Source organism: Protomyctophum parallelum (assembly GCF_964188405.1).
Source record: "Protomyctophum parallelum genome assembly, chromosome: 2".
Taxonomy (NCBI): Eukaryota; Metazoa; Chordata; class Actinopteri; order Myctophiformes; family Myctophidae; genus Protomyctophum; species Protomyctophum parallelum.
Window position 1 is genome coordinate 57,325,300 of NC_139699.1, and position 24,139 is coordinate 57,349,438.

Here is a 24,139-nt window from a genome sequence, read left to right on the forward strand (position 1 = left end):
ACTTTTTAATATATACAGTATGTCAACAAACAGTTTTGAATGGTCTCACATTCAAAAAATATCGCCCTGTAAGTAAGAACGTATGCATGTTTGTAAAAGTGAATTATCTTGCATTAAAAGATGCAAGGTACTTGCATGTAGCATGCAGTCCTTCTTTCAGAGGCCATGTAGAGGACTTCAGTACTGAAAAGTTCCACTCTTCAGTCTTCACATTGCATGCTTACATTAGAGTGCATTGGAGGCTGACACATCGGTCAAAACACCCACCTTGACAGAAGGGTATCCTTCTGCTCGTTGGAGTGTGTGCATGCATGCTCATGGATCAATTACGTGTGTGTGTGTGTGTGTGTGTGTGTGTGTGTGTGTGTGTGTGTGTTGCTTTTTTTCTGAACTGCTTTAGACTTTGTCCATCCATCCTGAATTTACAAAATAACTCCTTCCTACATTTGCACAATATTAAATCAAACGGCATGGTTGCATGACGTGGGCGTTGTTGGGCATCATTCAGAATGTGTTCTGGTGAAGACATTGGCAGCCGCAGCCCGCCGGACACTGGTCCTGACAGCGGAACCACTCCATCATGTGGCTGGTGTGGCCCCCGTGGCCACAGCTCAGGCAGAAGTTGGAGGAGCCGCGCACGGCCACGTGGCAGATGGCACACTGGAAGGTCAGACGCTTGCACACCGCACACTGGGTCCCCCGCGCCTGGCTGCGACAGTGACAGCAGTACAGGCCGAACTCTAAGACAACGTGATACAAATGATACAGACGAGACTGGTCACACTGGGTTCCCCCGCCCCGCGCCTGGCTGCGACAGTGACAGCAGTACAGGCCGAACTCTAAGACAACGTGATACAAATGATACAGACGAGACTGGTCACACTGGGTTCCCCCGCCCCGCGCCTGGCTGCGACAGTGACAGCAGTACAGGCCGAACTCTAAGACAACGTGATACATCGACTAAAACTGTGACAAAAAAAAATGTTTGTCGGCTACCCTTTTCACTGACAAAAACGAAATAAACGAAATAAAAACTAAGCTATGATGAGTGTTCTTTTCTAGTTATGAAGTCTGGTGCGCTGCTGGATGGTTCCCAGTTCGATCCTTGGTGCTTGGTTGTGTGCAGGTGTCACTGTCCAAAAATAGCTGACACGTTGTGAGCTTGTAGATCTGCTATTTTCGGGCACACAGCCGAGTATAAATCAGGCATTTCAATGCCGTCACGGCCGGCCAAAATACATTTTAGACGACGAATTAAACTGTAGATTTAGTTGAGTAAAATCTTATGGTACTATCTACAGTTATGTGAAAGCGGGTTCATTGAGGAGGTTCCCAAGGGATCTCCAGCTAAATGAGTTCATATAACGAGTCACTATGCAACGTGTAGATCTGCTATTTTTAAGTTCAAAGCTTGTCTTATGGGGGTCCATGGCAAAACTCATTTTCAGATAGGGGGGCCGCTGTGCTGCAAAATACATATCAATTTGGGGGCCCTGGTTGTGAGAACCAATAGAGTGTTGCAGTCCCGCCCCCTCGAGAGACCCGGAAAATTATTCCCTGTTCATTTTCCTCAGACTTTTCAAAAAGTATTTATTTAAAGACGTTTACGCTGCGGACAAAGCCAACTTGAGTTGTGACAAATCACGACAATAAACACAATGTTTTGGGCCAAACAAAGAATTAGAAAGAAGAAAAAAACTTTTTTGGTGTTTATATTCTTTGTAATTATTTGTTTGGTCCAAAATAGTGTTTGTTGTCATGATTTGTCACAACTCCAGTTGGCTTTGTACGACGCTTATAAGGTCTTTAAATAAATACTTCTTGAAATGTCTATGGGAAAAATGCATTGGGAATTATTTCCTGGGCCTGGCGTCGTAATGAAAGGGGGCGGGACTGCGCCACTCTATTGAGAACCAATGTTAGACGGTACAATGATGGTAAAACCAGGTATTAAAGTACAACATGATGGTACATATCCATGAGAATCTCCATAAACTCACCGACGCCCTTGTGGGGTTCAGGAGGGCAGGAGGCGAACTTCAGCACATCTGCCCTCTTGTCCTTGAGTCCCCAACGGTGGAGGATCTCTCCATAGCACTTTTTAAAGTCATCAAACTGCAATGTGTTTGCAGGGTCCAACAGCCTGGTGCCAACACAACAAACCAAAATGATAATGGGACAAGAGACTATGTGGGCATAATATAACAGACCAGATTTCAGGTCTGTCATTTGTGAAATGGCAGGCTGGTCTATGTCAAGTGAACTAACACATTTGTACATTTGGCTATTTGTCCGGCTTTGAGATGGACTCATTGACATCCTCCTAAGGAGGCACAGATATATTGTGTGTATAATCTGTTGCTGTCTGGTCAGTTATTTCAAAGTGTTTCCTGAATATTTGCCAGTGAACGCCACAGTGCTATTACACAGAGCTCGTTCATTGCTTGCAATATTGACGCATGAACACAACTGTGTCGTTAAAGTGATACTGTACATCTTGTAAGAATATGAAATCTGCTAGGAGTTCTCTTTAATAACAAGTAACAACCTTACAACCCTATCATTTATAATACTTGAAACAAAAGCAGTGGTTTTCAACCAGTGGACTGGGGATCACCAGTGGTACTTGAGGGAGGTTGCCCATTTGGTGGTCCCCAGCTTAATCAATGATGGAGAGTTGGTAACCTTTTTGGTAACCATTTTTGACCCCTCTATCACACGGAACTATGTTTTTTGTGTCCATATCACTATGCCCAAAAAATTGTTCCATGTGATAGAGGGGTCAAAGTTGAACGAAAGTTGCGCTAATATTTTAGAAATAGGTCAACAATACAAATGACGTTAGTTTTGTGAATTAATTTACTTTTACTGCGTGGCCCCTTGTGCACACCACAAAATGATCGGAACTACTTAATATTGACCAAAACCAGAGCAGAACTCCCACCATGGGCAATCAATTAATTTAATACAGTTGCAACCACATACAGCCACATACAGCTTAACTACAAAACATCTCAACTATCCCTAACTGTTTACTGTGTAGCACACATTCAATGTCACCTCTTGTTCATGTCATGCTGTTCCCGCTCTCGTTCTCTTGGATCGGCGTACATTTGGTTGGCATAGCGATAGTCGTCAGGAGAGGAATCTCCCCAGGGGGGCACGTGATCCGCATCTCGACCTGTTGAAGAAAAAACAGTTGTTTGTGTAAGATGTGTATGGGGATGCTAAGCATGGAGGGTTCCCATTTAGTTGCACAGCCCTGCGAACAGAGAAACCAACAGCAGGTGGCGCTGCGGACAGCCCAGCACATTGTGAGCGGTGAGCTTCCCTCCCTCCGGGAATTATATATAGGATGCATGATCTAATCTCAATGTATATGCATAAAAGGACAATCACAACCGCAGCCAAAACAAGATTAACAAGACTAGATTAAAGATACAAAGTGTGTATGTACGTACTCTCCCGACAGAGAATGGTAATTGCAGCTGTAACTCTAAACCCTGGTCTCCCACATGGGGAAACCAAACAGGGAAGAATTCACCATTGAGGAGACACTGTCTGCAGTTCAACAGGGCGTGAAGGGACCAAAACACAGAGTGGTGTAAACAGCGACCTTGGACCGAGTGGCTGCATACTGAAAGCCAGCAACAGACCTTCGTTGTTCTTAGTTAACTCACCACACTGTCAGGGAGTCCCAGCGGGACTATACCATTTCCTTTGCCCGGTGAGCTTTCCTTAAGCAGTAATGTTAATCTATTAACCACATGAACGTCAGTGTCCCTATTCTGGGGGCAAACATTCAGCAAAAAAAAATTGCCTATCAACAAACCCTCGTCCAACGGAGGAGGAGGGCTGGCATGTCAGCCGGAGTCATCTTTCTATACGTACATTTAGGCTGCATGTCAAATGATTTTCTTTTAGTGTGAGCTGGTGCTATCTTACCGATATTCCAGGCTGAGTCTGAGGTGCTGGAATAGGAACCCGAGGTCACAGAACTGGACGTGAGGCTGGGCTGAAAGAAACAAGCCAAAGATGATTACGGTCACAGTCGGGGTGTGAGATTGTGTTTTTATATCATTTTTGACATTTATGTCTATAATGATGTCCAAAGCAGGGACTGTCGTGGAAAGTGGATATACGAGTAAGACGTATGACGTCTTTTTACAGTGACGTTATTTTTCAGAAAGGAAGCCATTGAGGGTTAAAATGGGTCTTAATGCTTCCAACTCGAGTGGAATTATTAATGTTTTGTAAGTGTCCATGACAACAAAAATATATGATGTGGAGACAATAAAGACTATTATTATCATTATTATTGAAGGTGGCAACAGTCCATTTGATCGGTAAAATATTTCTGGGGTATATTTAGAATGTGTGCAGGCTTGAGTATGTTGAATCTAGTTTGCATTATGAGGATTTATTTGACACAATAAAATAAAATGGCGATAGTATTCCATGTGGGGCAGACGGCCTGTCACTGTCAGATTTGGGAGAGCAGCGCAGCTTTGTTGTTGCGAGGAAAGCGGTAAAATTAGACTTTCGTGGTTGTTTTCGTCTCAGATTTAGTCCGACGGAGCGTCACAGTATAACTCCATGGGGACACAAAAGCGACACAAAAGTAGGACCCGGAAGTATCTCAGGAGGGGGCGCTCACGTCACAGCTAAAATACTGAATAAGCCTCCAATCGACCTCCAAAAACAAGTTAAAAAACAATCTCGCTAGAGAAATAAGCCACAATGCACCTCAAAAAACAAGCCAAAACAAACAAACAAAAATAATTAGATGCATATATCATTAATAATTACTATGTAGGTCTATAATGGATGTTTTGTTTATTTATCATTAACATTACACACATACAGGAGCCGGATGCTTAATAAGTAGACACCAGACCGATTCTTTTCGTTTTTAAGATAAGCCCCCCCCAAAAAAAACGCAACCCGCAACTCTGTATTTTTACTCTCAACTAAAAACAAGCCAAACGTTGCAATAAACTACGTACGTAGCGTGAGTGATGCGAGGGAAAGGGTGAAGGCCGTGGGGGATGGTGTCCATACAGGGAGTAGTAGTCCTGAGGTGAGCCCTGGGCCTTGAACACACAACACAACATGGCCAGGGTCTGCACGTCACTCATCTGGCTGTAGTGGTCCAAACTGAGAGAAAGAGAGAGAGAGAGAGACATTGATCGAATACATTTAGGCCTGACGTCGAAATAAAAAAAACGTTTGCTCTGAAAGAATATATATTCAAAGCCGCATTTTTTACGATTTTTCAAAAATAGCAGACCTACAAGCTCGTAGCACGCCACTCGGTGGCGCGCTATGAGCTTGTAGATCTGCTATTTTTCAATAGTTAAAACACCAAAAGGGGTTACAGAATGGGTTAACATTTTGCAGAAAAAAGCACAGGAAAGTACAGTTCAATACACGGTCTGCTAAGAGGATTTAAACCCAAGAAAGCCTATTGGCTTGTTTCAATACGATATTTAATCAACATATCGCCCCAACCCTACAAGGTGTGAGATGTAAAAAGTAACATTAATTAAGAATGAGGAATCTAAGACAGTGATTATATGTACAGTAGTCAGTTACTCTATTGACACAATTGTATAAAACCAGGGGGGCAGTCAGACAGATATTTTGTGAAGCCTGAAACTCCTGAAAGTTCATATAATGGCCTGTTGTGGCGCTGTCATTGGACCCAGAAAAACCCATAGCCCCATAGAAGTCCATGTATTTGGGCCCAACTTCACCTAGACTGTATTACCTTAATAAACATGGTCATGAATACTTTCTGCTTCCAGTCACAAGTTTAAAGTCTCATTTCTAATGTCATAATATTCTTTTTGGAAAATTATGTTCCCATTTATAAAAAAAATTACCATAAAGTCGCGCATGTTCTGAGGGGCGTGGCTACCGTTACAGTCTATGACCGGGATTCCCCTCCCACTCGAGTCAAAATAAAAACCAACGGAGAAGAAGGGGGGAAGTCCCGCCTCGTGTCTGGGCCAGCCAATGGCCAGCTGGGCCAAAACGGAGCCAGCCAATGGCCAGCTGGGCCCAAACGGATCTAGAAAGATGGCGACTTACAGTGCAGGAATAACAGGCTTCATTTTACGTCCATGTTAGACCCGGGGAACGCTTTGTCCATATTTTATTTTATATGTATAAAACACTGGGTCCAAGCAATGAATAAAAACATCAGTACATCGTCAGTGTAAGAGAGAAAGAGTGGTTAGGTTTTGACCATTTTTCCCTGGTTGAGTGACGTTATTACTTACTTCACATGCAGAATGACCCATCCTCCCATATTTTATTTATACAGGGAGCTAGGAATAAAAAGCGCACTCAAGGCAGAAGGCCACTAAGGGGGTTGAGTCGAGGGTCGGATGAGAAAAGAGTATCTTGTCTTGTTGTGCAACATAACAGCATTTTGTTGTGCAGTATGTTTTTGCACGTGTGATAGAATACGTTTGCTTTATGATGTGATCTTATGATATTTTGGAGAGATTGTTCATGGCACTGAAGGCTGTTTACTTATGGGTTTTGTTCAGAAAACTGGCAGGATTTTGAAGGCATTATTTTGTAAAAAACTGAACGGGCTGCTACTCACAGAGTCTCAAGCAGAGAGCGCCCAAAGGGGTGTCGGGCCCAGGGAGTGTCTGTGTCCGGGTCCGAGTCTGGACTCAGGTCTAGACTGGTAGCTGCAGCTGCCAGGGCCCAAACCTAAAAACACGCAGACAGAAAGACAGAAAGGTGCGAGAAAGGCACCGATGTAATGAACACAACATGCAGACATGTACATACTTTATGTATGCATGCATCTAGTTTAATGAGTATTAAATGGTTTGGGTTCTTAAACTTAATTCAATACCACGACTAGATACATATGAATGAATCCAAAAATGCTGAGTGTTCATTTAACTTCATTTATACACTTACGTTCCCAAGTTATACACAAGTTAAATGAACACTTGGCCAGACTCTGTAGTATGGAAACAATAAACTCCTCAAGTGTTAATTCATCAATTTGTAACGCTGAGAGTGTACACTCGACATTAAATTGAATTTAAACTTAACCCATTCTGACCGGGCACCCATTTTGGTGTTGGCATCATGTTATGCTTTAGCTATTGAAAAATAGCAGATCTACAAGCTCATATCGCGCCACCGAGTGGCGCGATACGAGCTTGTAGGTCTGCTATTTTTGAAAAATCGAAGAACGACTGACATTTTTAGAATCTGATTTCAGGTCAGAATGGGTTCATCAGACCAGTGTGTGTCCAGTGGAAACCTCGTATGAATCTGATCTCAGGTCAGAATGGGTTAAATTGAATTTAAACTTAAACTGAGGATGTGTCCGTGTACAGCTGAAATGTTGTGGCGTGTCAGACCTTGGCCACGTCCCTGCGGCCCACGGTGAGAGATGCCGCTGCGTTCTTTTGACACGTATCCTGGATGTCGTTCACATTCAGACTGAGGACAAAGACATAAAATGAGCATTAAGGCCCCGCCCCACACACTAAATAAAAAGCGCCAGAGACGTTCCTGTTGTCATATCAGACGCACCCATCGTTTACAACGGCTGAAGCAACGGCTAGCGTCAAGCAGACATGTCAAGACCTGTCTCATTTCTATTTGGGAGCATCGACGCACGTCACAGAACATCCGCAATGACTTTGAGCAACACCGAATTATAATAACCTCGGTTTTTTTCAAACTTGTATTGCAGTGTAGGTACCAGGAATGTTTTTTTCACCTTCTGGAAACACAAATCCGTTTTATGATGATAAGATGATGAGAACAGATACAGAAGTGACACTTTATATATTTGAAATCTCTGGGTGCAGAAATCATGTTTTTGCAAGAGACCCGTCTTCGTACGTGCCGGTAACTCTAAACTTGAAAAAGGTTGGATTGGACTGTTTTTTTTTAACATTCTAAATGTAATGATAATTAAATGGTAAAAGGTATACAGTAACTTTGTCCCGTTTCCTGAGGTTTCTAGAAACGTTCCACACTCTGGAACACTTTTCTCCACCAGGTCGAAGGGTTAGGGGAGAGAGTCTGTGTGTGTGTGTGTGTGTGTGTGTGTGTGTGTGTGTGTGTGTCCGTCCGTCCGTCCGTGTGTGTGTGTGTGTGTGTGTGTGTGTGTGTGTGTGTGTGTGTGTGTGTGTGTGTGTGTGTGTGTGTCCGTCCGCAGCTAATCTCCGGCACCATTAACCCAGTCGATGCCAAATTCTGCACACACACTCCCTGGATGCCAACGATGAACCTCTGCCCCAAACTTTCCAGAACGACCTGTTATAGCGCCACCAGGATCCTCTCTATGGCTTTCTTCAACTTGTGTAAAATGAAACTATTCATATTGATGAGGTATGTATCCAGGGAGTGATAAAAGGACTCAGAGGGTGTTGAGCTGCCATATTATCCCTAGAGAAGATATGGCTTCTGACCAGTGCTGAACGAGCTACCACATTATCCCTAGAGAAGATATGGCTTCTGACCAGTGCTGAACTTGACAAACAAAGTAGCTGTGGTCTGTGGATAAGTAGCCTTGCAGAGTACATACATACATAGGGCCTATCTCTTGTTTCTGTAGCGTGAGGCACTGGGTCCCATTTTTAGAGTCTTTGGTATGACCCGGCCGGGGATTGAACCCCGACCTCCCAGTCTCAGGGCGGACACTCTAACCACAAGGCCACTGAGCTGGTCTGTGGATGGTTTGGTAGAATTCACAGATAACAAGTTTCGCAGTCTCAAAGCCACTGGAATTAGACAGAAAAAAAGCTTCTTTCCCCCGAACAATCAGATACATGAACGAACGATAAGAAACGATAAGAAACAGAGCGAATCAGGGAAAAAGAAAACGCTAGCCCCAACCTGCACATTTGCCCTCTTCTCGCACTATTAAGCTCGAATTGCACCTTTCTAAGCTTTTTTTGTTGTATTTTATGGAACATAGCCTACTGTGAAGTTGTTCATACAGAGTTCACCTATCATTGCTACTACAGGGAAAACATGCACATGTACATATGATACTCTTTTTTTTTCTCTTTTTTGCACTATATTCTATCCTTTTGTTTGCTGAGCTTACTGTGCTTACTTACGGTTTGACGTTATATTATATATTTGCTGCTGCATTGTCTGAAGCTTCAAGCAAGCCAAACAAAAATAAGTTTTCCTCTTACGTACCTGTACACAAGATGTAAAAATAGAGTTTTACTCTTATGTACCTGTACACAAGATGGAACAATAAAGTACAACCGTGAGCCTTAAAGGCCAGCAACACCCTCCACATCATGGGAAATGTTTTCATTGCCTTTTCAATAAATGAGTCTCTGGGTTTCATGATAAAGGAATTGTGAGCAAGCATTCGCCGTCAGCATTGCCTTCAGCACAACCAACTCGATCAGTGACAATCAATATGTGTTCAAAAGTAGGTTTTAAAGTGTGTCGTGAAGCCACCACTCACATATAGCTCTCTCCCAGTGCTTTGTGGACAGGCAGTAGACATGAAATCTCCTGGATGATGACTTTCCCAGCCAGCTTGATGGGCCTGTTGTCTGTCCCCTTAGTCTTATAGCGCCGTGATTTCTGGAGGGCAGAGAGGAGGGCAGAGGTGGGGGGGGAGAGGGGGGGACCCGGAGGGACGAAGCGCCACATAATTAAATGTGGTCTGGATGACAAATTGTTGCCTGTGCATGAATTAACCAGCGTCTTGCCTGCAGACCCGACGGAGGTCAGATAAAACAAGTTGATGAAAAACAAAAGACAGGAGTCGAATTCAACGTCCCACTGCACTTACAAGCCCAAAAGAGCCCCTTTATGTGTTTTTTGCGCGATAGTTAGTTAGTTGACCGTTAAAAGTGGTTCACGGAGAAGACGAGAAGAAAAATGGAATGTATCAGTCGGTTCAGGCGACAGCGTGTTGGGAGTTACTGCAGCGCAATTACATGCAGGCAGGAAGGAAAGAATGTGGATTCCAAAAAGACACAACTACCCAGATGAGACATGGAGAACAATAGTTGGATGGGAGAGGTTGAATGGGAGAGATGTGGATAGAGAGAGAGAGAGAGAGAGAGAGAGAGAGAGAGAGAGAGAGAGAGAGATCAATACCGGGAAGTCATGAATGGTCTGCACAGACCAGCGGCGATAGGCAGACATTAGTGGCTTCTGATTGGAGGAGGAGAGACGGGAGGGAGGAGGTGACCAACAGCGTCGTAGGGAGGGAACAAGACATGTGATTGGGTGGGCGGTCACCACAAAATGACAAACAGGAAACAACACAAAAAGGAGACCTATTCAGTAAGACAGTTAAAGGTTGAGAACCACTGACATAGGGGTTTTTAAAAGGTTGAGAACCACTGACATAGGGGTTTTTAAAAGGTTGAGAACCACTGACATAGGGGTTTTTCAGAAAACGGTCAGGATTTATTAGAATCGTCCTCAGGTCGAAATGGGTTAACATCTCCTCATCGTTGTGTTTTAATGCATTATTGATTTACAAACCAAATTCAAACATCCATTAAAACCAACAACTTAAGGGCAGTCCATACTGTCTCCGACCACCAAACTTTTCGTCTGAAAGATCAGACTTTAATTCTTTCTCCGAAGTAGAGTTCAGAGAGTCACAACATCTGGGAGTGCAGCTTTCAGAACAAAAATTCGGAGGAATGCGTTTCAGAGGTTGCGAGTGACGTCATGTTGTAGTTGTACCGGAGCTTTCCGACGGAAAGTTCGATGGTCGGAGACATGGAATGCCCTTAATTCACCATGCAATTATCTTTAGCAAAACATTAGCTTTAGTTATTCGGTTAGATTCGGCGACATCTTCAATGACTTCGGAGAAAATATTAACAAATACAATTGCATTAACTGACGGCGGTGTGGACCTATTATAACCTTTTCATTTGTCCACTAAATGTAGAAAATCACCCTCTTCACTTACTTTGTGTAGAAATACTGTGTGTGTGCGCACATGTGTGTGCGTGTTTCTCACCCGTTCCTTGTAGTAGAAGGAGGAGATGGAGACTGTGTCCTTGTCAGAGCGGGTGGGGCTGCCGCTGTACAGCCTCAGGGTGGTCTGAGACTCTGTTCTCATCTTCATAGGAGTCAGTACGCCACTGTGGTAGGCAGACAGGGCAGACAGGGACCTGGACACCACACACACACACACACACACACACACACACAGTCACCAGTGTTGTTGAATAGTTTTCATTTAGTTCTAGTCACATTTCAGTCACCTGGAATCTAGTTTTAGTCGACTAAATATCACAAGATTTTAGTCAGTTGATTTAGTCAAAATGTATTTTGGCAGGCCTTGATGCTGTAGTAATGGATGATTTTACACTTGCTGAAAATAGCCGATCTACAAGCTCACAATGCATCGCAGCGCGACACGTTGTGAGCTTGTAGATCTGCTATTTTCAGCATGCAACCGAAAAATCTTTTTTCTTATGATTTATCTTCCCCCCCCCCGAGCTTTTTACACATTTTTTATTTAACTAGGCTACATTGCAAAAGTACCATTACTTTTCATGTAAAATGACTTAATTTCTGTAAACATGCTTTCTTGTTTAGAACCTAGCTCGAGTTAACATGTAAAAAAAAAAAAAGCTTTCTTTGATGTCAACTTAGGATAGATGTAGTTTGTAGAGCTATTTGAGAGTGCAGAAACATAATTTATTAATTGCCTTCCTTGATGTATTAATGAGCATCACAGACACACACAGCTCCCCTCTGCAGGCTTCTACTACTGCATGGTCAGTCTCTCATTTCTCTCCAAAAGCATTTGAATATGATGGAATATAATTAAAGCTCACATTTCATATCACACACCCCATAATTCATTAGCCCCCCTAAATAAATATATATTATATGTTTTCATTAAATCGATATATCTCGTCGGGATTAATATCGATATATATCGATATATCATTACATGCCTACAGGTCATACTGACCTGATGAAGATCCTGTGAGATCGAAATATTGTCCTATAAAGTAATTCCTTTGCCTAAAGATGGTGTGCAGCGGGCCCTACCTCCTTCCACCATTGCCTTATTGGCCCAGCACCCACTGCGTGTAAATAGGTATGCTCTGAAACTTCTGGGGACTGACATTCAATAAAAAAGATTATACTAAATAATAATAGTAATGTTTTGGGAAATTGTCTGCAGGAATTTTAAGTATTCTATGATTTATAGTCAAAGGGTTAACCAGACTGAACACCAGTATGGATCCTTTAAAGATGGAGTTTTTCCAATTTTGCATGTGTTTAAGAGGTGACATTACTTCATTAGACCCCTTGGTGTGGTTGTTATGTGCAATGATGTCCTCCCTTTGTATTTAGGGTTTCTTCCTGGAGGCTGAACCTTGACGAAAAACAGTGATATAGTGACATCACACTATCAGCCCCTCCCCTAACCCCTTTATCATACAAACAGCTGTGGGTGTGGCTTCAGTTCAGGTGGATCACCACCAACCAGGCAAACCAGGCACACTTAATGAACTGGTGGGCGTGCACACATAAGAACGACATTTGAACAAATGCTGTACACTTTTTTGAAAATAAATCTTCCTCCTTATATAACAATAAGACCTGATGATCAGGTTATAGGGTGGGAAAAAATCATGGCACTCCATATTTAAAAAAATATGTAGTTTTCACCTGGGTGTGGGCTCTGTGGTTGGGACAGAGCGGTGCATGGTGATGGGCCTGGTGAAGTACACCAGGCAGCCGGTACCACAGAAGCGGGCCCCTGATGTCCGAGGAAAGGGAATGTTGGCATCCTGGTGGGAACAATAAAACAAACATGGACAATGGATAATAAAAGCTAAGTTGGACACGTGGAGTAGAGTTGTCTCGATACCATTTTTTTCTTCTTTTTCAGACTGAGTAAGAGTACTACATCTTTAGTACTCGAATATATATTCAAAGATTTTTACACATTTTCACCATTTTTTAAAAATAGCTAAAGTATAACATACACCTTCCCGCCCTGAATTGGGTTAAAATATTCAGGAAGTGACACACAAGCTGCAGCAACATGGAGGCCCGTTGTACCTGGTAGGAGCCCTAAGTGACACACAAGCTGCAGCAACATGGAGGCCCGTTGTACCTGGTAGGAGCCCTAAGTGACACACAAGCTGCAGCAACATGGAGGCCCGTTGTACCTGGTAGGAGCCCTAAGTGACACACAAGCTGCAGCAACATGGAGGTCCGTTGTACCTGGTAGGAGCCCTAACTTAGTGACACACAAGCTGCAGCAACATGGAGGCCCGTTGTACCTGGTAGGAGCCCTAACTTAGTGACACACAAGCTGCAGCAACATGGAGGCCCGTTGTACCTGGTAGGAGCCCTAAGTGACACACAAGCTGCAGCAACATGGAGGCCCGTTGTACCTGGTAGGAGCCCTAAGTGACACACAAGCTGCAGCAACATGGAGGTCCGTTGTACCTGGTAGGAGCCCTAACTTAGTGACACACAAGCTGCAGCAACATGGAGGCCCGTTGTACCTGGTAGGAGCCCTAACTTAGTGACACACAAGCTGCAGCAACATGGAGGCCCGTTGTACCTGGTAGGAGCCCTAACTTAGTGACACACAAGCTGCAGCAACATGGAGGCCCGTTGTACCTGGTAGGAGCCCTAAGTGACACACAAGCTGCAGCAACATGGAGGTCCGTTGTACCTGGTAGGAGCCCTAACTTAGTGACACACAAGCTGCAGCAACATGGAGGCCTGTTGTACCTGGTAGGAGCCCTAAGTGACACACAAGCTGCAGCAACATGGAGGCCCGTTGTACCTGGTAGGAGCCCTAAGTGACACACAAGCTGCAGCAACATGGAGGCCCGTTGTACCTGGTAGGAGCCGTAGGTGTTGATGACGCGGGAGAACGTTGGCAGGACTGGTGTTACAGGGTTGGACAGGAACAAGGGACCCACCGCAGGCCCGTCTTTGTCTTCCTGTATCGTGAAAGAGAGAAACATTTTTTTAGGGACTGAAGGGAAGGATACAACTCAATCCTGAGTTGTTCACTCATCCACATATCCTGCTGCGTATATAGCAATTATTTATTTTAAACACATTTCCTCGCGACTCGTGTAAACTGTTTTTCTTTGGCAGCAAATTTTGATTTTAGTTTTAGTCATAGTCTCTTGAATAGTTTTCATTTAGTTTAACATTTTACCCACCTGGAATGTCTTAGTGTCAGTCTAGTTTTAATCGACTAAATATGTTTTTACACATGCTCACAACGCGTCGCGCTACGACGCGTTGTGAGCTTGTAGATCGGCTATTTTCAGCATGCAACAAAGTGTAAAATTACTTATAATGGATCTGTTGTCCACTAGTACCTTCCTAGTTTTTATTTGTTGACGAAATTGTCAGTATATTTAGTCTTCATAGTCATCATAGTCATCATAGTGCGGCACTCTGTGCCGCACTATGATTTGTAGATCTGCTATTTTTCAATAGCTAAAGTATAACATAATGCTTAATCATGCTAGCTAGTGTTAAAACACCATCAGGGGTTCCCATCCTGAATGGGTTAAGTACAGTACTTGAGTACATGTACTTACTTTGCTTTACAAACACACTTTTTGTGTGTGTGTGTGTGCGTGCGTGCGTGCGTGCGTGCGTGCGTGCGTGCGTGCGTGCGTGCGTGTGTGTGTGTGTGTGTGCATGCGTGCGTGCCAGAGTCCCACCATGTCAGACTCCAGACAGGACACCAGCTGTCTGACACACGGCTCCAAACAGTTCTGGTTCCGTTTCACCTTCTGAAGTGACGTGTCCGTCAGGATCTGCAAATATGATCAGTGGTGGAAGAAGTACCACATCATTTTTACTTAACGTAAAAGTAATAAGTATCAATACTGAAAATGTAGAAAAACTACGTTTCAAATAAAAGTCTGGATATTTATCTACGGTAAATGAATATCACACCTTGATGCAGTCGCCTGTATGATAGAACTTAAAACATTCATAAATTGTGTCAGCCAATAAAATGTAAATGTGGGGTAGGACCGTAGGAGAGAGGTGGTGACATGTGACGCTGATTATGAACTGTATTGTTCAGCAATTAGGTATGTATGATTTTAAGAATCGAAGTATATCTAAATGAAAACGGCAACATTGACTGATTCGTTTCGTTTTGCAATGCAAATAATCGGTATCGAATCGTTTTGCTATGCAAATAATCGATCGTATCAATACTACATTTTTTGTGCGTGGTATTTAGCAATTTTTTAAAGAAAAATGAAAAAGAGGGGTTTAATTACTTAGTTTAAAATAATGTCAATGGGCCCAGGCGGTGGCGTAACCGTCTGGGCACCCGACTGGTAATCCAGTCGCAGTGTGCCGCGGGTTCGACTCCCGAGCCCGACACGGCCTTTACTGCATGTCTTCCCCCCATCTCTCTCCCGTTTCCTGTCAGCCTACTGTCTGTCCCTTCAAAAACTAATAAAAGGCGTAAGCCGCAAAAAAAATATCTTAAAAAAAAAAAAAAAAAAGTCAATGTATTTGAAATAGTTACTGTATCAATTTCAAATCATTGAATCGAATCGCCATAATGAACCAATATCGTCCATGTATCGTATCGTCAACTAGGGCATTAACCAAACGTGATTTTTGATAGTCGACTCGAATACCATCAAAATCGATTTATAGTCGATTAGTCGGCGGTAAAATATGATATTTATTCCATCCAATCAAGCATTAAAACATCGTGTTCTGAAACAGCCAGCGAGTGAAGCAAAACAGAGCCGGTGAATGCAGGCCGAGTGGAATAGTACTAAGAGAGTGGCGACACACTTTGATCTCACCGCAAAGCGGGTACCTATGGGCTATAGTTCCAAACATTGGAACTATCCCATTGAGATAGAATGAGCACTTCCGCATTCCATTGTTACAATGGGAGTCAACGCGAGTGTCGCCACTCTCTTACTAGAGTACGCTGAATGCCGCTCTGATTGGCCGAAATTAGCTCAGCTGTTTCAAGTCAAAGTTGCAAGTCCACAATGACTCACGGATGGATGCGTTGTGAGCTTGTAAATCTGCTATTTTTGATGCGCAAGACCGTTCTACGGAGCAGCATAGCATGTTACGTTGTTCACAATGTTTGGAGAGTGGAGACTGGAGCGAGGAGGAGGAATGAACCATGCGATGTTTTTCATACAACCCTAAATGTTCAACAACAAGTTACAACCACAGTTCCTTTGGTCTCCAATCTAACTTGTTGAACAAACTACAGTAATAAACTCACCAATAGTAAAAGTATTTACACACTGTAGTGAGCGTATGAGCCTATGAGGCATATCGCATTATGCTTTTCCCAAAGAAAAACTGTCTTGAATGCTGCTAGTGCCACCGCCGCCCACCGCACCTACACGAGTGAGGGTGACGGCAAAACCCACGTACAGTAGGCTTGTATATGATATGAAAACAATCAGCCAGGAATGGATTATGAAGTTGGCGAATTACCAACAAAACAACCGAGCTCACAGCTGCATGCCTGCAATTAATATTAGCGAATAATCGGATGTCAATTAACAGTGTCGAATAGTGTTTTGCTAGTCGACTAGTCGACTATTCGATTATTATGTTAATGCCCTATCGTCAACCACGTATCGTGATACATAACGTATCGCTGTTAAAATGTATTGTTACACCCCTAGTATGAATGTATTAAATATGCTAACAGCTTACCTTCTGTATCTTCGTCCTCATGGCAGACGGTATGGTGGTGGGAGAGACAAACTGGAAGGTGGGGGCAGCATTGTTGGGGTAGTGGGCGGGGAACTTCACCACCATTCGCACCTGATGGCTTACGAAGTGGGCCGACACGACACAGCTCCTTTTTTCAGCATCCATCTGGAGTCACACATGTAGAAAATGTATTTAGATATGTTACAGTGAGAAAATCACACCCGTGTGAAGTGAGTGGTGCAACTTTGTGTGGGGGTCCCCGGGGGAAGAGGGGGGGGGGGGGGGGGTTCTAGACCCACAGGGTCGCACCTGCCAGTGCCGGCTCGGTTCCGACGAGCCGCCCCGCGTCCGAAACAGTTGAGAAATGACAGTTACCGTGTGGGGGTCCCTCTACTGTACTGTACTGTACTGTCACTGTACTGTACTAGCACACCCGAAATCATCATATATACAGTTAATATGTGCGTGTGTGTGTTAGGTTGCGCACAGGTGGTGAAAAACAACCATGGTGTTTTCGTGCTCAGACCCAGCCAGCCACCCACATATAGCTCAGTAAGGGAGTGGTTGCACGTTGCACCACTCAAAAACGGAACAGGGGGTGCCAATGTTTCCAGCATGGGAGGCCGTGGTCTTCTCACCTCCACATTGACGTTCCTGATCTGCAGGTTGACCAGGGAGAACTCCTGCTGCAGGGTCTGGGGCAGACCTGCCCCTGAGGCATCGTGCCGGCTGGAACTGGAACTCATAGCTGAATGAACCCCATCCTGGTCTGAGGCAGGAAAACAGAACCACACCGCAGTACGTGACAATATGGCAATATCATGACGATATTATTATAAGCAGTTACCAATTCATGGATAACAGCTAAGACAGATACCTGGATAATATAAGCCTGCCCTTTTACCAAAGACAAATTCAAGACGTTTCCCAAACTGGCGACAATACCCACTGCGAGTAGGGCTACACGCGAGGGGGGGGGGGGGGGGACGACAATACCCACTGCGAGTAGGGCTGGTAGGGCTACACGCAGAGGGGGGCAACAATACACACTGCATGGCTCCTACAATGGTCACCGTTCTAATGGCTCCTACAGTGGTCATTGCGCGTCTCACCCTGCAGGTCATCCACTGACAGGTTGGACGTGTGCTGGGGCTCTGGCTCCTGGGAGGACATGGTCTTCTCCGCCGGAGACATTCCCTCCAACTCCTCAACCACGTCGTTAGAGCAGAGCTGGACAACGTGCACACATCAACGACGTGAACAACATGCCATCTTGGGAAAGGGATTATGAGGGTGTTTCATTCATTTCTAGTTCATGGATAGGATCAATTGTTATTATGACTTACCTTCTGCAGCTGTGGATCCACTCGCCATATTCTCAGCGTCTGGTCCCTGGACCATGTAACTAACTGGTAGTCCTTAGAGCCTGTATTTATTTTATGGATAAAAGCAGTGAAAACCATTGATAATATGTCTGTTATGATCAGAGGAAAAAAGTGATTTTTATCGTTGTTGCACAATGGTGTATCTTGCTGGATATAGGTGGTTTTCGTGTGCTTTCAGGAAGTCAGAAGCCTAGATTGTAAAGACATCATTCCGTTTACATTCCCTGAAAAGGCCACACCTCCAAACAAGATGTCCTACATTATCTTTCTGACACTAGATGGGACTTAGATGACACACCTTCTTTCTGGGGTCGCCAGCGGTACTCCAGGACCACATCGTCATGGCCGACGAAGGCGTGGACAGGATTGTTGAGGTCCAAGGTGCTCCACAGCAGCAGGCTGTTCTCTCTCCGTAGCTGAGGAACCATCACTGTCACCAGACCATTGGAGAAGGGCTGTAACAGGTGAAGGTTTCATACAGAGAGAGACATAAAACACACACAACCAATGCATGTACCGCCTACCGAAGCAGAGGTACAGACAGTATAGTGTATAAACACCTAGGGAACATTTACCGTGTATCTGGCCTTCCACACTGGCACCTGACAGGACAAGATGTTGAGGTATTTCCTGGGTTGTCTATAGTCCCAAAACTACACAGACAGATTGAACACATAATTCAGTACAATACAGTGCATGGTAATGCAAAAGGTATCCTCTGGGGATACCTATTGCCTTGCCGAACAAAATAAACATGCTATAATCTTAATAAATATTTGCCTAAATTAATTTTTAAAGAAATACATAATTTTGGCAGAAATCAATTAAAATACAAACGTATCATTTGGTTGCATACCAAGAAGTGTTTGATTTATAGACAATTAGGTTTGCAGCCCTAAGTGTAGATGAATGTCCTTTGTAGTAGTCCAGGAAACATGTTTGGTCTTACCCTGACAGAGTTGTCCTGACTGGATGTAGCCAGGATGTATTCGCTGTCTGGGTGCCAGTCTAGACCATGGATCTTGGATAGGTGGGCTGCTACATACTCCACTGCTGTGTTAGGTTTCTGTTTTTTTACCAAATAGAAAGCATAGGTTAAAAATGTACCAACCAACATCGATTTGGGATGCAGCCATGTGGAGCATGTCTTTCATGCACTATACCCTCAGCTTCCTGTATCTTCCTGTTTGTGTCCCTTCCAGTGTTTTTAGTTTTTTTGCAACAAATAGTTAGATACATGTTTTAACCCATTCTGGGCAGGAACCCCTTTTGGTGTTTTAACATTATGTCAGACTTTAGCTATTGAAAAATAGCAGATCTACAAGCTCATAGCGCAGCACCGAGTGCCGCGCTACGAGCTTGTAGGTCTGCAATTTTTTAAAACTCGTGAAAATATGGCGCCAATCTTTGAATATATTTCCTTTCGGAGCGAACATTTTTAACTCAAATATGTGCTTCTGCAGGGTCCCTCTGGAACAACATATTTTCAGATGGGGGTCGGCGGCCAATTAAATATATTTTTGGAGGTCCTTGACATGAAAACGTTTGAGAACCACTGACATAGGGTTTTTCAAGAAAACTGTTAGGATTTAAAAGGCATTTGTAGAATCGTCCTCAGGTCTAAATGGGTTGTTGTAATATACATTAAAAGATACATTGGATATAAGAGTATACAGTACTATCTCTCTAAATCAGCCTGGCTGATCATATGCCAGTTTAAACTTGCCATAAGCCAGTGTGACACTCACCCTTTTATCCCAGATCCGTACATCGCCATCATGACTGGAGGCGAGGAGATAATTATTCTTCTTGTTCCATTTGACTTGTGATGCCCCGGCTGCAAAAACAAAATAGCAACAACATACTATAGAAGAGGGCGATGATGGAGAAGAAAATATAAAATTTGAAGGATTTGAAATGAATACCAGGTGAGACCATGTAGCCACTGAACAACTCAAAGCTGATATGCTGTTCTTACCGACTGCAGACAGAGCGACGGTAGGTTTCCGTGTGTCTCTGTGAGATCAAACATGGGCAGATTTAAAGCCCCTTCCACATTGAATGAATAATAAACGGTGAAAAAGATTAGGACACTATGCAAACAATGTGTTTAGTTTTACCCTGTTCTAAAGTCGTCCTCGTTGCTCTGAGATCTTACCTGGTGTCCCAGATGTAGATATAAGTGTCCACAGAACTTGTGACTAGGAACTCTGGTTCAAACCACGACCAGTCGAGATCACTGAGGGCAGACAGAGTTTACATCGATTCAGCATTCAGTACACTGCCCATTATTACTGCTACCGGCTGAATTGTAAGTTGTAACCATGTGGCAAATAAAAGTTACAATTACAATTTATTTATGCCTTTAGCAAAGAATCTTATCCAGAGGGACTCGTGATTGGTAATTAATCACATAAATAGAATGCAAATTGAACAGTGTAGTGATTCACTGTTTTGAAAGTTCTCACTTTGTTTGTATTCTACAGCGCTTTGAGCGCTTTCTTTATAAAAGAAAACAGACCTTTTATTTGATAATGTTATCTGTGAAATTTGACATGTGTTTTGCATTCTGAGGAGTACATTTTGTTGTTAACCTGTCACTGCTTCTGTGTGTTAGCAAAACATGTTTAAGCTGCAGTAACATCATAATTAAAATTACCTGATGACTCGTGTGTGGCCCTGCAGGGACGTATGAGCCTCCCCACAGCCATCCCTCCACGTATATAGATCAACACGCTGGTTGCTCTGTAAACAAAGACATCTCGGCAACGTTCACAAAGCAAAATAATGGATTTTGTCTTGAGTTTTAGATGAGGATGCCACATAAAATGGCATCGACAGTTTGGGGTCGACTAGAACAACTTCCACTAGCTGGGATCTGAGGTCAGGGTGCTACCAGGAATCCCACATTCCCGCACCATTTCGGACCAACTAATGCGAATTTTGAAACACTTCAAGGTTTCGCTTTTGTTTGGTTCTAGGAAGTGTTTTGTCTTCAAAAATAAAACGGAGACTTACTGAAGCAGCAAAGAGGTGTGACTCAGACTTGTGAGGATTCCACTGCACTGTGCCCACATCCCATTTGCTCTGACGTCCAATTTTACGAGGGGCTTCAGAGGGAGTCTCCAGATTTACAATGTAAAGAAACCTTCGCCTGCAATGACAATAGCACACAGGCAGATACATACTGTATATGTCTCTACTTAGCTTCTTCATTTGCTATCACGTGTCTATGAAGGTCAACTGCAGGTGTAATTCTGATTAAATTCAAGGCTATGGGGATGATGCTCATGGTGCAATTGAAAAGCAGTATATAGATACTAAAATATATAGATAATGCTGCTAGGAGTACTAAATGTTTGATGAGTTGATGATGAAATACAATTAACAAATTTGGTATACTGAAAAAGTCACTGTCACATCATTCGATTCTATGTAGAATACAAATTAATCATAGAAGATGGTACACCTTTTGTGCCAAACATGGTTTGATCTAATATGCTTTATCATGATAAAGTGTGTTAATATACATTTCACATAACAATGTGATAATGTAACAATTAAGCAACAACAACCAAAGGGTGCTCTAAGTTCAGTACACAAAACACAAACAGAAATCCAGACAATCTGAATATGAACAAAATGTGACAGTGACTTGAGGAAAACAGGAATACCAGACGACTCGCCCCTTTACCAACTTGCCCTGGCAAAAAGTGTTAATGTAGTTAATTGCGTTTTATTAAACACATTTCTTCCATATGTAGACATTTCTATAGTGATTCTGTAATGGGGGCAGAAATCACTTGAAAGTGAAAAGAGATGATAACATACCCAGACAGGACGGCATGGCGCCCCAAGCAATCCACAGACATAGCTGTTGCCTGAGGAAAGTATGAAATAGGAACAATTTATGTTCCGACATGGTAGGGTAGTTTATATATTTATAAACAAAAGAGACTGCACATAATTGTCGAGTGGAAAATGGAAATATTAATGTTGATGAGATGGAAGTGAACATTAAAGTAACTAATTATGTCCACACTGCAGTAGAATTAGCCTAAGATTTAGACTCTCATAGATGTATTTTTCGAATCGAAAAATACATCTACGAGAGTTTTGATTGATTGAAATATTTATTAACAGTTTGCAGAATTACAGTACATTTCAAGCACAACTCAATACAAAAGACTGTTAACTGTGAGTGGACGACCCAATGAAGCATTACACTTGTTTACAAGAGGGTCCACCTTGTTCAATTCATCAAAACATTTTGAGACGTAAAAATAGACACTTCTATATAGCCAAAGAACAGAACAGAACAGGAATTCATCATAAAAGGAGGGAAAATAATAAACATATACAGTGAGGGGGAAAAGGGGTGGGCGGTGGGGGGATTCCGAGTTTCGAATAAAGGAAGTATTTAGACAGTTACATGGGTATCTTGGTGGTGTATCGAATCTTATGGACCAGACCCATTGCAAGATGTAGCCGCAATTTGCAACTCTAGATTTTTTTATAATGGGTTGAATCTAGAGTTGCAACAAGCTCCATCCACTTCCTATTCATCATTTTTGGTTGTGATCTGCTTGTCTTAAACAACGTTAAACTCACCAACATTGCAGCTGTAGTCCAAGCTTGAATTATCCTCTTTCAATCTGCCGAGCTTGTTTTTTATAAAAATCCACCGTAGACATGTTATGAGCTACTTTCTGTCAAGACATCCTCTGCAAGTGATTATTTTTTTTAAGTGCTGGAGTTTGGAAGCACTCGTCATATGTCACTGAACGGCCCTGCATTCCACCTGTTTCAAATTTGCACATAATGCAGGAGGCAGCAGCGCGACCCGTTAAAACACTAGAAGGTCTGAGAGGTCATTTTGACCGTTTTTTAAATATTTTGAAGTTAATTATCTTTGCCCAGGAAGGTTTCAGAAGGTTCCCCTTACATGACCATCATCAACCATCACCATTCTATCATCTCAGAAATGTTTGACATCTGAAACATTTTCAAAATATGAATTTAAGCACATGCTACTTTTGCCCTTTTTTCTTCAGACCTTCTAGTTAACAAAAACGAGTGTTTCCAAACTTAGAAAAAGAATCACTTGCAGAGGATGTCTTGACAGAAAGTATCTCATAACATCTCTACGGTGGATTTTTATGAAAAACAAGCTAGGCAGATTGAAAGAGGATAATTCAAGCTTGGACTACAGCTGCAATGTTGGTGAGTTTAACGTCGTTTAAGACAAGCAGATCACAAACCAAAAATGATGAATAGGAAGTGGATGGAGCTTGTTGCAACTCTAGATTCAACCCATTGTAAAAAAAATCTAGAGTTGTAAATTGCGGCTATGCAAGATGCTGTACTCTGTCGTCAACCCTAAGCCATTCCAGCCTGTCAAAGTGGGCAGGGGTGAGGAGTTCGGGGGGTGAGGCCAAGTAGGAGCCTGACCAGTTTGTTTTGGGAAGTCTGGAGCCTTGTTTTAAGGGCCTTTGGGGTGCTGTGGTACCAAGAGGTGCATGCATAGTCAAAGAAACCTTGTACGAGGGCTCCTGTTAAGGTCTAAATCTTAGGCTGCAGTAGAATAAAAACGTTGTCCGGCTGAAGCAGGATTTATAACACACAGCGCATTGATTTTAAGTCGGTGTTATTGCCAATGAATACCAACCTGTGCATCTCTAAATTCAACCACCACATTCTCACTGCTCCAGCGGGCAGCCATCTTCCTTTCCTCATGACAACAAAACATCACGTGACCACTTGGCTCTCCTCTGATTGGCTGGTGGGAGTGGTTCTCCTCAGGGTTTCCACTTGTTTTCTGTAAAGTTGCTTGTCAAATAATGTGTTGTTGTATTTGCGGGTTGCTGCTTTTTTGGGGGGCTAAGTTGTTTATTTGGGCTTGTTTCCACATGTTTAAATTATTATTTAAACCAAATATTCTCATGTCAAAGACCCCCAAATTATTATTATTTGTCCCCCAAGGGGGGCAAGGATCCCCAGTATATAGTAGTATCTTTTCCCTTTTTTGCTTCCCATATGAT

General features: G+C 43.0%; 1 protein-coding gene across 4 annotated transcripts; it reads right to left on the bottom strand.

The window, feature by feature from the left end:
- On the bottom strand, positions 1-23,823 carry wdr59 (WD repeat domain 59; the record flags this gene model as incomplete). 4 transcript variants are annotated; one of them, XM_083760170.1, is made up of 27 exons in its annotated part: positions 23,767-23,823; positions 21,930-21,979; positions 21,117-21,252; positions 20,758-20,843; positions 20,257-20,337; positions 20,077-20,114; positions 19,847-19,935; positions 19,048-19,164; positions 18,674-18,751; positions 18,397-18,553; positions 18,060-18,139; positions 17,826-17,943; positions 17,352-17,482; positions 16,714-16,878; positions 14,715-14,810; positions 13,869-13,973; positions 12,679-12,800; positions 11,006-11,159; positions 10,123-10,179; positions 9,479-9,600; positions 7,398-7,479; positions 6,617-6,729; positions 5,007-5,157; positions 3,946-4,015; positions 3,061-3,181; positions 2,001-2,143; positions 1-740 (listed from the first exon to the last, which is right to left on the bottom strand). In XM_083760170.1, the coding sequence occupies exons 1-27, from the start codon at positions 23,818-23,820 to the stop codon at positions 505-507; spliced, it is 2,952 nt and encodes a 983-aa protein (XP_083616296.1). In that variant the 5' UTR covers positions 23,821-23,823. The 4 variants fall into 4 exon arrangements, with proteins under 4 accessions (XP_083616296.1, XP_083616297.1, XP_083616298.1 ...); XM_083760171.1 differs by lacking the exon at positions 10,123-10,179; XM_083760172.1 differs by lacking the exons at positions 1-740; positions 2,001-2,143; positions 3,061-3,181; ... (1 more) ...; positions 5,007-5,157; positions 6,617-6,729 and adding an exon at positions 6,756-7,088 and having other exon boundaries at positions 7,353-7,479.
- Between the last annotated feature and the right edge of the window lie 316 nt (positions 23,824-24,139).